This window comes from Sciurus carolinensis, chromosome 17, assembly GCF_902686445.1.
Source record: "Sciurus carolinensis chromosome 17, mSciCar1.2, whole genome shotgun sequence".
NCBI lineage: Eukaryota > Metazoa > Chordata > Mammalia > Rodentia > Sciuridae > Sciurus > Sciurus carolinensis.
In genome coordinates this window covers 20,584,726-20,598,677 of record NC_062229.1, presented here as the reverse complement: position 1 = coordinate 20,598,677, position 13,952 = coordinate 20,584,726, and the positions used below count along the sequence as shown (strand labels likewise).

The 13,952-nt window shown below is 59.9% G+C and overlaps 1 protein-coding gene and 1 long non-coding RNA gene across 8 annotated transcripts; one reads left to right on the top strand and one right to left on the bottom strand.

Annotated features, from left to right (window-relative positions):
* Positions 1-2,558: 2,558 nt before the first annotated feature.
* On the bottom strand, positions 2,559-5,149 carry Klf2 (KLF transcription factor 2). The gene is made up of 3 exons (XM_047532193.1): positions 4,984-5,149; positions 3,950-4,766; positions 2,559-3,235 (listed from the first exon to the last, which is right to left on the bottom strand). Exons 1-3 carry the CDS (start codon positions 5,056-5,058, stop codon positions 3,060-3,062), a joined length of 1,068 nt encoding a protein of 355 aa, XP_047388149.1. The 5' UTR covers positions 5,059-5,149; the 3' UTR covers positions 2,559-3,059.
* A 162-nt stretch (positions 5,150-5,311) lies between these two features.
* Positions 5,312-13,404, top strand: LOC124969299 (uncharacterized). Of its 7 annotated transcripts, none has more exons than XR_007105954.1 (4): positions 5,312-5,779; positions 6,133-6,220; positions 11,884-12,042; positions 12,198-13,404. It is a non-coding gene; the product is annotated as an uncharacterized LOC124969299 (long non-coding RNA). The 7 variants fall into 7 exon arrangements; XR_007105953.1 differs by having other exon boundaries at positions 11,881-12,042; XR_007105952.1 differs by having other exon boundaries at positions 6,133-6,224.
* The last annotated feature ends 548 nt before the right edge of the window (positions 13,405-13,952 follow it).

The following is a 13,952-nucleotide window of genomic DNA, read 5'->3' as shown; positions in this document are numbered from 1 at the left end:
CTGAAATAAGCCATGGGCATCTGGGGATTTGTGGGTGTTGGTTCCAGACCCCTCTCTGGACACCAAAATCTCTAGAGGTTCAAACCCTTTATATAAGTGACATTTGTAGAGAATGTGCATACACCTACCCGTGGTCTTCGGGTAACCTCCACATGACAGAACACAGGCTACGCTGCAAGAGTGCTGTGAACCATTGTTCTGCTCTGTGGTTTAGGGAATTGTGACAAAGGAAAAAGGCTCTCTCTGTTCAGCACAGATGCAGTTTTTCCCAAATATTTTTGATCCACAGTTGGTGGCATTCAGACATTGCAGAACCCGGTGACATAGAGGAATGACTGTACACGCAGAGATTATTTGCTTAAGTGCCTCCTGGCATATCTGAACGGAATATTGCACAGCCATGAAAATGACAATAGAAACCTATCAAAGGGAAGAACATTATGGAAAAGGCGTATTACTCTGGAAAAAAAAGATACGGCAATAATTGCGGCCAGCCATGTGAGACCATGTCAACCATGAACCAGAAACCCATCCCCTCAAACAAACAAGAAACTCAAAGGAAAAACTTGCATTTGGATGGGCTGTGGAATGCAAGGTGCAATTCTGTCTCTTAATATTTGACATTTTCTAAAGGGGTGTGGCTGCCCGTCGGGTGCTGTAGATTCTCCTAAGGGTGCCAGGAGCTACAGGGCAGCTTCCCTGCTCTTTTCTCTGGGTGGCACCGTCCACTGAAATGGGGCTGCACCCCTGCAGATGAACAGTATCTTCTGGGACCAAGACCAGGGTTTCCAGCCCCAGTCGCTGACACTTGGGACCGGGTCCACCTGTGACAGGGACGGCCTTGGGTATCCCAGGACATTTAGCAGCATCCCTGGCTTGGCCTCACCAGATGCCAGCAGGAACCCCAAATTGTGACAACTCAAACTGTGTCCAGGCCCAGGCGGCCCAGGCTGAGGACATGCGGCAGAAGTTGTATTTGGATTTCAGAATCAGGCAGGAAAGTCATGCAGGGCACTTCTGGATCGGTCAGTGGGACCCAGCCCTGCTGGGACCAGTGTCACTGGCTGAGACATACAGCCAGGCCTGCGGGGGTGACACTTTCTGAGCTATCTGTTGGACGCATGCAGGAGATGGAAACCCAGCCGTGTCCGTTGTGTGACCACTGTCCCCCTCTCCTGGCCCCGGGGGGTGGGGGGTGGGAATCTGGCAGGTGTCTTGGAACAAGCAAGAATAATAGCTGCACCTATAAGCCACCACTCTTCTCTGCGCAGAGCCTGGTGCTGAGCAGGGAGGGCCAGGTCCCGGGGCGGGGGCCACCATGTGCTCGGAGCAGTTTTGCAGAAGTTGCAGAAGGGCACCTCGGGCTCAAAAACACTCACGCCCTTCAGCAGCGGAAGCGAGCCGGGTATTTACTCTCGAAAGATGAATCAGATTGTCATCTCCCGTTTCTGCTTTTCGTGGATTACCAAACAGCTCTCAGCTGTTTCCAGGGCTGCTGTGCCCCGGGGGAGGAAGGATGGAGGGAGGGACGGAGGGAGGGAGGAAATCCCAGCCTCTGTCGCAAGCAACAGGGTGAGAGTGTTTTAAAACAGGCTCTGCTTACCAGCTATTTTCACTTTCTGGAAACAACTTGTGCAATTGTGAGTGGCCATGGTTACCCAGGGCCCCCGAGAAGGGGAAGACAGGGGTGGCAGGGGAAGCTTTCAGGGCCCAAGCACCTTGTCACCCAAGTGAGATATTTGGGGTGGGGTGCAGAGGTGTCCCCTCGCTTACGAGGTAGATCACTGGACTAGTCACTTCCCACCATCAAGGCAGGGCGTTTGCTGTCTGCCATGAATTTTTCACACCAGGGAACCTACAGGGGAGGGTCTCATAACCTTTTGATGTAAGTCACAGGCGGGGCACTGCAAAAAGCCACCAACTTTCTCTAGTGCGTTCAGGGACCCTCGAGAGGCACATGGAGCAGACCCGCACCCTACTCCCACCACTCCACAGCTTGCTCTCTCTGGGTCTCAGTTTCCTCATCTGGAAAACAGCTCCCTGCGTGGTCCACAAAGTTAGCCTTCACTGTTTTCTAGCAGATTGGGGAAGTCATCTGAAAGAAGTCTGGCTAAAAAGGCGAGACTAGTAAAAGGCACAGTGAGCCAGCAGTTTACACGCCCCTTAGGAAAAAAAAAAAAAAAAAAAAAAAAAAAAGTTTGCACACTCCAGAACTTTGGCTAAACCTCAGAAACTTCCAGAAAAAGGTAAAGCTTTTTTGGGCCCAGAAGGAGGCCACGTCAATAGGGCCAGCACTTTCCCCAGCTCTGGGGAAAAAGAGGCATTTATGGCTCAAGGAACAACCTTAAAATAACCCACCCTCAGTCCTAAAGTGCAGTGTTTAAATTTATAGAAAAACCCACAGGTTCCTGGCAGCTGGGTGCCGCAGCTGGCAATCTTGGAGCCAGTAGGGACAGGACCCACTTTGCACGGTGCCTCTGCCAGAGCCGTCTGCTCCCCCTCATCCCCTCCCAAGTGTCCCCAGATTCCAAAACCCAGACCAGTCCTGTGATTTTTCAAAAGATGCAAAACTTTTCTTTTTAATTAAAAAAAAAAAAAAAAAACAGCAAAAGTCTTATAAAAACTGCCAGGCAGCCCAAATGCCTGCCTGTCTCCCTTATTTACAGTAATACAATATCTGTCACAGTCACTATGTACAATATTATAAAAAATATCAGACAGTACAAATGAGGGCTGTTACTTCTCACAAGGCGTCAAGCCTCGATCCTCTAGTGTGGACCCGGGGGCGGGAAGACGACACTTAATTATTGCACCATTTTGAAAAAACAAAACTCGTCGGAGGAAAGAGGATTGTGCCTTCTCCCACCGGGTCTTTAGTCACGGATAGGAGCCGGGGTGGTGGCGTTGTCATTGTCATGGGGCAGCGACTGAAGCCCCTCCGTGGCCACACTGCCCAGCCCGGTCCTCAGGGTCCAATAAATACCAGTCACAGTTTGTGGGGGCCATACCCGGCCCGTGGGACCCGCCACGGCCGAGCACGGGTAGGCCGGGTAGCCCGGCTACATGTGTCGCTTCATGTGCAGCGCCAGGTGGTCGGAGCGCGAGAAGGCGCGGTCGCACAGGTGGCACTGGAAGGGCCGGTGGCCCGTGTGCTTGCGGTAGTGGCGCGTGAGCTCGTCTGAGCGCGCGAACTTCCAGCCACAGCCGTCCCAGTTGCAGTGGTAGGGCTTCTCACCTGTGGGGAGGGCACAGGAGTCAGCCTCGGGTTCCCTCCCGGACGCAGTGGGCAGCACCGTAGTGACCACTCCGGCGTGCGCCCTGGGCTAACCAGGGTCAACGCCTGCCCGGACGTTCTGAACCCGCGGGAATCTCAGCACGCAGGTCCCCCACCTCTGCGATCCTCACCCGGGAGTCCAGAGCGCAATGCCCTCTCCCAGCGTTTCAAGCCACGCCCTCCGGAGGGTTCCCAGCGCGCCCCTGCTCGCCAGCTTCCTAGCGCAGGATCCCTCTAGGCTTCCCACGAGCCTACCTTTCTGAAGATCCTGAGCCTCGTCCCCAGAGGGGACTTAGGCGTGCACCCCCACCCCAACATTCTGAGGCAGCAGACGGCACTGTGCAGTGCCGAGAGCACACCCTCTCCCCAGCTTCCTACGCCCCGACCCTGGTGAACCTTAAGTGTGCACTCTGTCCCACCCCAACGTCCCGAGGCAGTCCCCCTACCCCGCCCCACGACGTTTCCTAAGTGTGACGCCCCTCCCCAGCCTCCTGAAGCGCCCTGCCCGGCCCGGCGGTAAGCTTTTGCCCCGCTCCCCAGCTCCCGGGCCGCGCCCCTTAAGGAGGATTCCGAAGTGTGCGCCCCCACCCCAAATCTGAGCCTTGGACCCCGGGGTTCCCAGGGCCTCTCTTGCCAGGCGCCCCGCCCGCTCGGTCCTGACACCCCGGGACCCACCTGTGTGCGTGCGCAGGTGCGCCTTGAGATGCGAGCTCTTGGTGTACGTCTTGCCGCAGCCCGCGTAGCTGCAGGTGTGGGTGGCTGTGCGCTTGCGCGGCCAGGAGCGGCGACCGCGCTTGGGCTTGGCCTCCAGCAGCTCCAGCGGGGACGCGGGGGGTGTGAGCAGACCACGAGCGGCGGGTGGTGCCAGGCCCAGGGCGGCTGCGGCGGCGGCCGCGTCGTCGAAGAGCCCGAAGGCGGCGGGCGCAGGTGGCCCATAGTGCAGCCCCGGACCTGGCGCGCCAAAGCCGGGGCCCCCAAAAGGTGGCGGGAAGGCGGCGCGCGGGCCAGGTGCCTGCAGGCGCGCGGGGCCATCGGGGCTGAGCGGCGGCGTGTCGGGTGGCGGTGGGGGTCGGCCTCCGGGGCCTCGCATGCACGCGGCTGCCGGGCCCGGGGCGCCCTCGCGCTTGAGGCCCCTCGGCCCGCGGGTCAGGCCGGGCGCGCAGCCGTAGCCACCGCCGCCGTCCACCTCGGGGGGCTCGGACTTGACCAGCCGTCCGGGCGGCGCAAGTAGGAAGCGGCCGTGCAGCGCGGGGCCCGAGGGCGCGTCCAGCTCCGGCCGCAGCAGCTCGGACACAAGGCCGCCCGTGGGGGCGCCGTAGGGCGGTGGCGCGCCGGGTTCGGGGTAGTAGAACGCGGGCGGCGGCGGCGGCGGCGGCGGCTCCGGGGCGGCCTCAGCGCCCAGGCCGTCCAGCCCCATGGACAGGATGAAGTCCAGCACGCTGTTGAGGTCGTCGTCGGCACCGCCGGCCTCGGGTTCGGTGCGCTGCCAGCGCTGCGGGCGACAGGGCAACAGGGCGCGAGCGTGAGCGCGCGAAGGGCTTGGGGCCGACGCGGCCGCCCCGCCGCCCGTGTTCTGCCACCTGGAGCCCGCGCTCCCCGCCGCCCGCGCTCGGCCGCCTGGAGCCCGCACTTTCCGCCCTCACATTCTGTCCCCCGCAGCCTACGTTCTACCTCCGGAGCCCGCCGCCCGCGGTCCCCGCCGCCCTCACCTCCTGGAGGCCGCGCTCGCGGCACGGACTGGCGAAGGTGGAGAAGGACGGCAGGATGGGTTCGCTCAGCGTCATGGCTGGGACCCGGGGCGAACGCGGGCTGGGGACACCGGCGAGAGGATGGCCGGGGCGAGGGCGGGAGGGGACGGCTCTGTGGGCCGCGGCCCGGCCCGCCCAGGCCTTATAGGCGCGGCGCGCGCGGGGGCCGGGCCAAGGCGGCGGCGGCGGAAACGCGTCCCGGATGGGGACGAGCTCCGGGCGCAGCCTAAATTTAGCCGCGGTATATAAGCCGGCGGGCGGCGGCAGCCTTGGCCACTGCGGCCGCCGGGGCCCTGCACGCAGGGTCCGGCCCCCTCGCGCGCCGCCAGGCCGCGCCCCCCGCCCGGGCCCGCCCCCGGCCGTCTCCCGGGCGACGGCGTCAACACGCGCTGCACAACAGCAGCGTGACGCCCAGGGATCCCCCAGCGCCCCGCGGCTCCCGCCCGCGCAAGGGCCCTGCGGCGGGGGAGGCCCGGGTCTCCCCGGAACTCCTTAGGGGGATACCAGGCTTGGAGGCTCCCCGGGATTCCGTGAGGGAAGGGGAGGTGGGCCTCAGCCTCAGAGGGGTCCCCAGAATCCTAAAGGGCAGGGAAGACTGGGATCCCCAAATGAATGGGGATGGTCCACTGGCCCCTCATCTGCTGCAGGCCCACCCCCTGTAAAAGACCTGATGTGATAACAGCAAGAGATGTTAGGTCCTCGGGACGCTGCCCCGACACGCACGCACACGCGCGCACGCGCACACACACACACCCAGGTGAGCCCCACAAGCGTGGAGAAACCGAGGCAGGGGCGGCTGTGAGAGGCGGGAGGTCGGGCAGACACGCCGGCCCGGTGCCTTCACTGACAGGCCAAGTGAAGCAACTCGGGACAGGGTAGCAGTCTCTCCTCCGGCAGCGGCAGCATGGGCCAGGGTGGGACATCTGCAGAGGGCCATGGCCCTGTTGGGAAGCTACTGTTACCCTGTCCTTACTCCAGTCAGCCCTGCATGGACACTGGGACACAGCCCTCAACAGATGGACAAAGTTCCCACCCTTAGGGACTTCCACTGTAGTAGAAGAGGGGGGAAGGGAACATAAATTAACACCTATTGTTAATTGGCCCCAATAGGGACAAAAAGAAAACTGAAGTGGAAGGGAAGAGGAAGTACTTGGCAGTGTCGGGGAGGTGTGAAATTCCGACTCTAAGGCAGGACTTGGTAGGTGAGTCCAGGTCTTCAGGGGGTGACGGGGAGCCACGTGGACATCAGAGGGAGAGCATTTTAAGGGTAACAGGAGTTGGGTGGCGGCAGTGGACACAGCTTCTGCCCTGGAAGCCCAGCCTCTCAGCCCCTGCAGGAATGGGCTCTGAGCCTTCTCAGAGCCCGGTGTTGGTCAGGTGGGGGCAGCAGGGGTGCAGGCTGGAGTGGGGGGCAAGCTAGGGCCTGGGCAGGGAGGTCCTTCGCAGATGTGAACAATGGGTTCTGTGGCTGGGTCCTGGGGGACTCCCTGGCCTTCTGTTCTTTCCTTTGCTTTGCTGTCTCTGGGGCTGGAAAGGCTTTGCCACCAACAGTAGCTGGACCCCTGGGCTGTGGCAGGGATGTGACCTGGCACAACACAGGGACTGAGGAAGCCCTCTGGGACCCGTGATCCTGCACCTCCCAGCTGGAAGGAACCACAGCGGCCCCTCACCGTGATCTATTCAAATGTGTATTCAGCAAACACTCGCTGGTAAACCCAGAGGTGCCCAGGGCCAGGCTGCGCCAGAGCAGGTGGGAGCCCCTCTGCAGCCTTGCCGGCAGGGCTGGGTGGCCAGGGCTTCAAGTGGAGTGAAAAGGCGCTCGCGTGGCTGTTGAGAGTCCGCCTTTGCCACTGTGTGACCTTGAGCAAGTGACTTTGCCTCTCTGGGATTGCTTTACCATCCATGAAATGCAGACAATAATACATCTTCCCTCTGTATCCTTGAGCCCCCAAATCTAAGGATGCTCAGGTGCCTATCATAAAATGACACAGCATTTGCATAGAATCTACCACAAGACCTAATAAGATGCAAATGCTATATTAGCATAACAGTTAGCGAGTAGTTGTCCTCCTGTATTGTTTAGGAAAAGATGGCCAGAAAACAGTCTGGTTTCGTTTGTTATTTGCAGAACCCCGGAGTGCTGGGGACTCGAACCCGGGCCTCCAGCATGAGAGGCTGGCACTCTACGAGCTGTGCTATATGGCCTGCCAGAAAACAGTCTGAATGTGTTTGGTACAGATGCATTTTTCTCCCCAAATAGCCTCCATTCGTGGTTGCTTGAACCTGTGGCTGCAGAACTGGTGGCTAAGGAGGGTGACCAGCACCTGTCCCTGTTTTGGTTAGCTGCCAATGGGGTTAGTTCCCTGTTGGTGGCTGTTTTTGCTTTTCCTCTGTCTCCCCCACGGTTGAATGAGTGGCAGGAGCGCACGAGCCAGGTGTGCCTTGGATCCCCGTGCTCAACAGCACACAGTAGGTGCTCAACAGCACACAGTAGGTGCTCAGCAAACGTCCCCTGGATTCACGAGTGAGCAGGTTAGTGGCGGGCCCCTCCTGCAGGATTCTCCACTTGCCTCCCTTGGCCTGGCGTCCCCCCGACTTGTGCTGTCCCCTTGGGTAATGGCTTCAGTGTTGCCCCTGGAATGTGCACATCCCAGTCCCGGGTACTGTGAAGAGGCCCTCGTTTGGAAAGGCACCTTTGCAGATGCAGTCAGGCCTTGAGAGGAGACCACTGGACTAGACTGAGCCCTAAACCTCACAAGTGTCCTGATACGAGAAGAGCCAGAGAAGAAGGCCAGGTGGACACCCCGGCCGAGACTGCAGTAGGGTAGTCACGCCCAAGGAACGGGGAGGGCTGCTGTCACTCCTGCCGCCAGAAGGCAGGAGGGGGCCCGGACAGCCTCCCTGAGAACCTCCGTGGAAATCAGCCCTACTCACACCTCCGTTCCCAGCTCTGGCCCTCGGAGCTGCGAGAGAATACTTTCCTCGGGCTTTGTTGTAGCAGCCACAGGAGACTCATACCTCCTGCTAACAGCCACTCTCCGCTGGGCTTCCTCTCCAGACTGGCAGGGTCCCCTCTTGACTCATCTCCATCTCCCCTGGGCCCACCTGGTGTTGAAACAAAAGCGGTGTAAAGATCATGGCCACCCCCACCCCACCAAGGACTGCGGCAGTGTGAGGCACATCGGCAGAGAGCCTCGCCAGTGCGGAAGCCACCAATGTGTGAAAAGAAACTTGAACTTCGGTGGCCGCTTTGGCTGTGTGACTTTAGGCAAACCACTCGACCTCTCTGAGCCTCAGTTGCCTTGGGAAGCTTTGAGATGGCACGTGTTGATGCTCAAGAATAATTGCTACTCGATTGTGAGGACGGACTGTTGAGCCAGTCGGGAGCTCCAGGTGTTGGACCTCTCACCCCGGGAGAGGCAGCCTGGGGTCTGGGGGGCTGGAGCAGCGCCCTCTCGCGCTTCCATCCCATCAGCCTGCTCTCCAGACCACACCCACCCAGGCAGGTGCACGTCCCTGTGTGGTCCCAGGCGGTGCCGGTGTTGGCGAAGGAGCCCAGGCTCGGAGGGGCCTGCCCAGCCCGGCCCCGCTCCGTGACTTCCCTGGGCGAGGCTCCGAGCCGCTGTGGCCTTGCTGGCCGCCGAGCAGGGAGAACAAGCTGGTCTCCGAGGGTGACAGGGCCTGTTGTGCAGTGGGGGTGCTGGGTGTACGTGCACGGAGGTGTCCCTTTGTCCCTCAGCGTCACTGGTCAGGTCCTCAAGGGGAGGCACCAGCACGAGTCTCTGTCCCATGTCCCCTCACAGTAGGAACTTTGTGCTCTTGCTGGTGACCCCTGTGCCCACGGCCCCTCATCCTCTCCTGCTCTAGACCAAGGGGACAGGTGGTTCTTCGTCACACCTGGCTTACAGGACGGAGGGGTCCTCAGAGGTGTGACCTGGCAGTGCCGTGGCCTGACCGTCTGGCCTCGCCCAGACCCAGCGGTGCAGGTCAGCGGCTGGCGTCACATGACAAACCCTCTACCGAGGGCTTCGCTTTGCAGGCTGGGGTGGAACCTGGGCCTCCCCCGGCCACGGCCCCACCTGGCGAGCGCTGTTTTATAAGCGGGAGGAGCGCAGTCTGAAACAGCAGGGGACGTGGCGGAGCCGAGCCTGCAGGGCCTGGGTATAGCTGTGTGTGCAATGGGGTCTCGCCAGGTGGCGCAGGCTGGCTTCAAGATCCAGGGCAGAGTGGTCCTCCTGCCTCGGCCTCCAGCGTAGCTGACTCCGGGTGTCACTGTGCGGTAGGAATTTGCAGCACCATTTTAATCTTAGGGAACCGTGGTCTTCTCTGTGGCCCACTGCGCTTGGAGATGTCGCGATGTGCTGCGTGACGGTAGCTGCTTTGGGCCCTCCACCCCAGGCTTCGCGGCCGCGTGGAGGCTCAGCACTGGGGAGCCTGTGGTGGACGGGTCCTGTCTGTGTGATTGGCTGGTGATGTCTGTCAGCGCAGACGGTGGGCTGCGGTCTCAGGGCTCGGGCGACTTGTGAATCAGAAGTCTCTCCTCTGAGCCAGGAGAGCGCCGAGGAGGAGCTAGGAAGCCCAGGCCCGGCCGTGGCCGCAGAGAGCTTGCGGTCTCCCCGCGCTGGGCCCTGGCCGCATCTGGCGGCTTCCGCTCTCTGGCCTCTTCCTCTGGCGTCCACGCGTCTTTCGCTCCACAGCTGTTTTGCTCCCAGCAGCCGCTGTGCGGGCTCGGCCGCCTCCCAGGAGCAGGCGGGAATGCTACAGGAGGCAAGTCGCCATGCGCTGCAGGAAGCGCAGTCCCCTGGCGGGGCAGCCGGGGTTCTGCGGAGGTCGGCACACCTCCATTCGCTCCCGGAGTTGGAGCGAGGTCCGGATGCCCCCGGCAAATGGGCTTCTGGGTCTGGTCACCGCTGCCCGCGCTGAGGTCCAGGTGCAGCTCAGTGAGAGAAGCCGCTTTCTGATTGGCCTCACCGTTGCCTCTGGACTTGTAGCTCTGTGAACGAGGAAGTGGTGGCCTGTGGTGGCATGGGGACGGGGACAGCACTGGGCTGACCCCCCTGGGTCCCACCAGCCAGGCCTGTCTGCTCGACACCCGGGGCAGAAGAGGGCGGGAGCAGTGTTTACTGAGCACCTACTGTATGCCGGGCCCTGCACTGTGGTGTTTTCTCCTTTCATCTTGACAGCAGGTGCGTCCAGTGGGTGGCCGGAGCCCCCGGCCAGGTCCTGGCTTCCTCCACGTGCAGCACAGTGACCGTGGGTGGATGGCGCTGTTTTTGAACTTCAGCTTCTCGGCGTGGCAGGGGCACCATAGTCCCCTGCTGTGTGCGGCGGGCTTTTCCTGGACGGGGGCCTTCATTCCTCGAGCAGGTGCAGGTAGATCTGGCTCCTGGCTGCGGGCGTGCCGCGGTGTCCACCCCGCACATGGGCAGGCGTGTATGGTTTTGAGACAAGATTCGTGCCACCTAAAGTCGACCGTTTCCAAGGGCACAGCTCTGGCCGGGGTGGTGGCCCCGTGGGAGAGCTCCTGCCTGCCCTGCGTGAGGCCCTGTCCACCCCAGCACCAGTGGAATAAAATAACGGATGACTGCACGCTCTGGTGACATTTAGAACCACCGTGGTGTTGTGCAACCTGTGCTTCTGTCGAGTTCCAGGACATTTCATCACCCGCAGAGGCGCCCTGGTCCCCAGCAGCCACACCCCATCTGGCCTCTCTCTGGCCCTGGTAACCACCAGTCACCTCTCTGGGTCTCTGGATTTGCCTGTCCGGGACATTTCATAGGAATGGAGTCACACGGAGCGTGGCCTTTGCGGTTTTCGTTCCGCCCAGGAGCTGAACGTCGCTTTTGCCTTGGTGAAGGGTGGGAGGTCAGGCCCAGCGTGTGCGCCGGTGCAGCAGCTACCCGGGAGGCTGGGGCGGGAGGCTGGGGCGGGAGGCTGGCTGGAGTCGTCTCACAACCAAGCACCACCACAAGCCGTGTGAATGATTGAAAAGAGTAAAAAGAAGAGCAGTTCTCTGGGAGACAGAAGCAGCATGTGAAGATCAAACTGCAGCCCACGTAGGTACATTTTTATCACCACCCAACCACACCCTGTGCACAGGTGGCTGGCCTGTGTCCACTCTCCTGGGAGAACAGCAGAACAATGGGGCTGAGTCATTTCAAGAGACCATATGATCCACAGAGAAGGAATATGGTCTCTCTGGCTAGAAGGTAGAGAACTTAAGCTGCAGGCACAGGGAAGTGGGGGGAACAGAGCCGACCTCAGTCTCCAGAGTCCAGGTGGCCTCCCCGGGTCACGGCTGCCTCGAGCGAGCAGCGACCCTGCTGGGACCGGGGAGCTGGGAAAGAAGCTTCGGGAACCTTGGGACGCTGAGAGGTCTCCTTCAGGAGCCAGGACTCTGAAGACGTCCTGCAGGTCGCAGAGCGAGGTCACCAGCGTTGGGGCCTCTTGTGCACCCAGTGGTCCCCGCACAGTTCAGCGGGAGGGATTTCAAGTTCTCGCTTACATGTTTTTATTAGGTAATTGGCCAGTCATCGGGGCCCAGGGCACCTCGTTTTGTTGTATTTTTGTTGCAGAGTTACTGAGCGATCATGTACAGACCGTAAAATTTACCAAGTTATGCAATCGCCACCATCCAGCTTCAGAACTTCCCCACCCGAGATCCCTCCTGCCCCTCTGCAGCCCAACCTGCCCCAGCAACCTCTGCTCTACTTTCTGAAACTAAAGATTTGCCTTCTGTGGGTATTTTCTATAGATGTGGTCATACAGGGGGGCCTCTGCATCTGTCTTCTTCTACGAAACTGGAGGTTTTTCTGTGTTGCTGCATTGATCAATTGCTCATTCCTTTTCACTGCACAGTAGCATTCCACCAGATGGAAGGACCACAACTGGATCATCAGTACACCTGCTGTTGGACTTAGGCTGCCTCAAAGAATAATCATTTCCCACCTGTAATCCCAGCGGCTGGAGAGGCTGAGGCAGGAAGATCAAGAGTTCAAAGCCAGCCTCAGCAACAACAAGGTACTAAGCAACTCAGGGAGACCCTGTCTCCAAATAAAATATGAATTAGGACGGGGGATGTGGCTCAGTGGTCGAGTGCCCCTGAGTTCAATCCCCGGTACCCCCCACCCAAAAATCAAAAGAGAGAGAGAATAATCATTTCCTTTTATCTGCAGGGGATACATTCCAAGACCCGCGGATGCCTGAAACCACAAATGTACGGAGACACACACACACACACACACACACACACAGTTGCTTCTATACATACATTCCTAAGTTCAACTTAGAAGTCAGGCACAGTGAGAGTCACAGAGCACTTACAATAGCACACTGCTGCAGAAGTTTGTAAGTGTGGTCTCTCTCTCTCTCTCTCTCTCTCAAAACGTCTGGGATCACACTCGCCCTCCTTGGGACAATGTGAGATGACACACTCGTGATGAGATGAGACGAGGAGGGTGATGTCGGCTCTGTGACGCCGTGTCAGGCGACTATGCCAAGGCCACTTGAGCACAAGCCCTGCGGTGCAGCGACAGTGGATCTGATAGCCAGGATGACTGGGAGGTGGCCAGTAGGCTCGCCGCACGTACAGCGTGGAAACGCCGGTCACCGAGCGGGGCCATGTGAGGTTTTCTCAGGTTACGGAGAACAGCTAACAATGATTTCTGGAATTTTCGGTTTGGTATTTTGGAACCCCAGTTGGCAGTGAGTAACTGAAACTAGAGGAAGCAAAGCTAAGGACAAGGGGGACTAAAGTATAACTCCGTGGAGCCTCTGGGGCCCAGGGGCCATCCTAACTCACAGTTCAGAAAAGCGCAGCGACGCCCTCCCCTCTGCCGGCCTCAGTCTTCAGCAGTTACCTGCAACGTCCCCTCTGATCAGATCCACGGGGCTCCCTGACATGCCCTTCCAGCCAGAGGGGCCTGCTTCAAGGTGGCCCTGGGCCCTGCGCTCAGGTGCCAGGTGCCCTGAGGTGTCTGGCTTTACTGGCAGAGCCAGTGATCATAGGTGAGTGTGGGCACCCAGGGCTCTTCCTGGAGTCGGGCGGTCCCCCGCTTGCCTTCCAACTTCGGGGACAGGTGGACCCTCCCTCTGTAGATAACAAGCCTGCACAGAGACCCCTGCAGGGGAGGCGGCCGCTGCCTTTGGTTTCTTGCCAGCAGCCCCGGGAGAGGCTCTGACACGGCCCTTGTCTGAATCCGACTCCGTCCCTTCCCTGGTGAACGACCTCGACCTGGAGCGAGGGGTTGCTTCGTCCTGATGGCTGGTGGTGCTGGATCAGGGCGGGGATAGTAATGGCCTTGTGCTGTGATGGGATCATGATCTGCACCTTCCTGGTGCAGAGCTGTGGCTGGGAGGACAGCAGGGAGAAGGGGCGGAACTGCCGGGAGAGGGGCGGGGCTTCTGGAAGAAGGGGCGAGGCTTCTGGGAGAAGGGGCGGATCTGCTGGGAGAGGGGCGGGGCTGTCTGGGAGAGGGGCGGGGCTTCTGGGAAAGGGGCGGGGCTGCTGGGAGAAGGGTGGGAGCTGCGCACCAGCCGCGTTGGGAGGACGTCCCGAAGGCTTCTTTGTAAAGTTTCACATCTTCCGAGACCGCTCATTGGGAACTCCTGGGGACCTGAAAATAATTCTCTGGAAAACGAAGAGACTTAAATACCTTTCAGATTTACTTTTTCACTTTCGTTATTTGTTTTGTCGTGGTGAAATTCACTTCACAAGTCAGTGGCGTGTAGTACCTGCCCCGCGTTGTGCACCGCCAGCTCTGTCCAGCATCTGTGTCACCTCAAAAGGAGACGCCGTCTCCATCAGCAGTCACTCCCATCCTCCTGCCGACCCCTGGCAGCCACCGAGCTGGTCCCTGTCCCTCTCTCCTGTTCTGGACACCTCATGTCAATAGAACTAAACGTCACGTGACCTTTGGCGTCTGGCGTTT

Coding starts and splice junctions, on each gene's coding strand:
- Klf2 (XM_047532193.1), bottom strand. CDS start 5,058: ATGACGCTGAGCGAACCCATCCTGCCGTCCTTCTCCACCTTCGCCAGT. Junction 4,767..4,983: donor GCGAGCGCGGCCTCCAGGAG/GTGAGGGCGGCG, acceptor TGTCGCCCGCAG/CGCTGGCAGCGCACCGAACC. Junction 3,236..3,949: donor GCACCTGCGCACGCACACAG/GTGGGTCCCGGG, acceptor CCCTCCCCACAG/GTGAGAAGCCCTACCACTGC.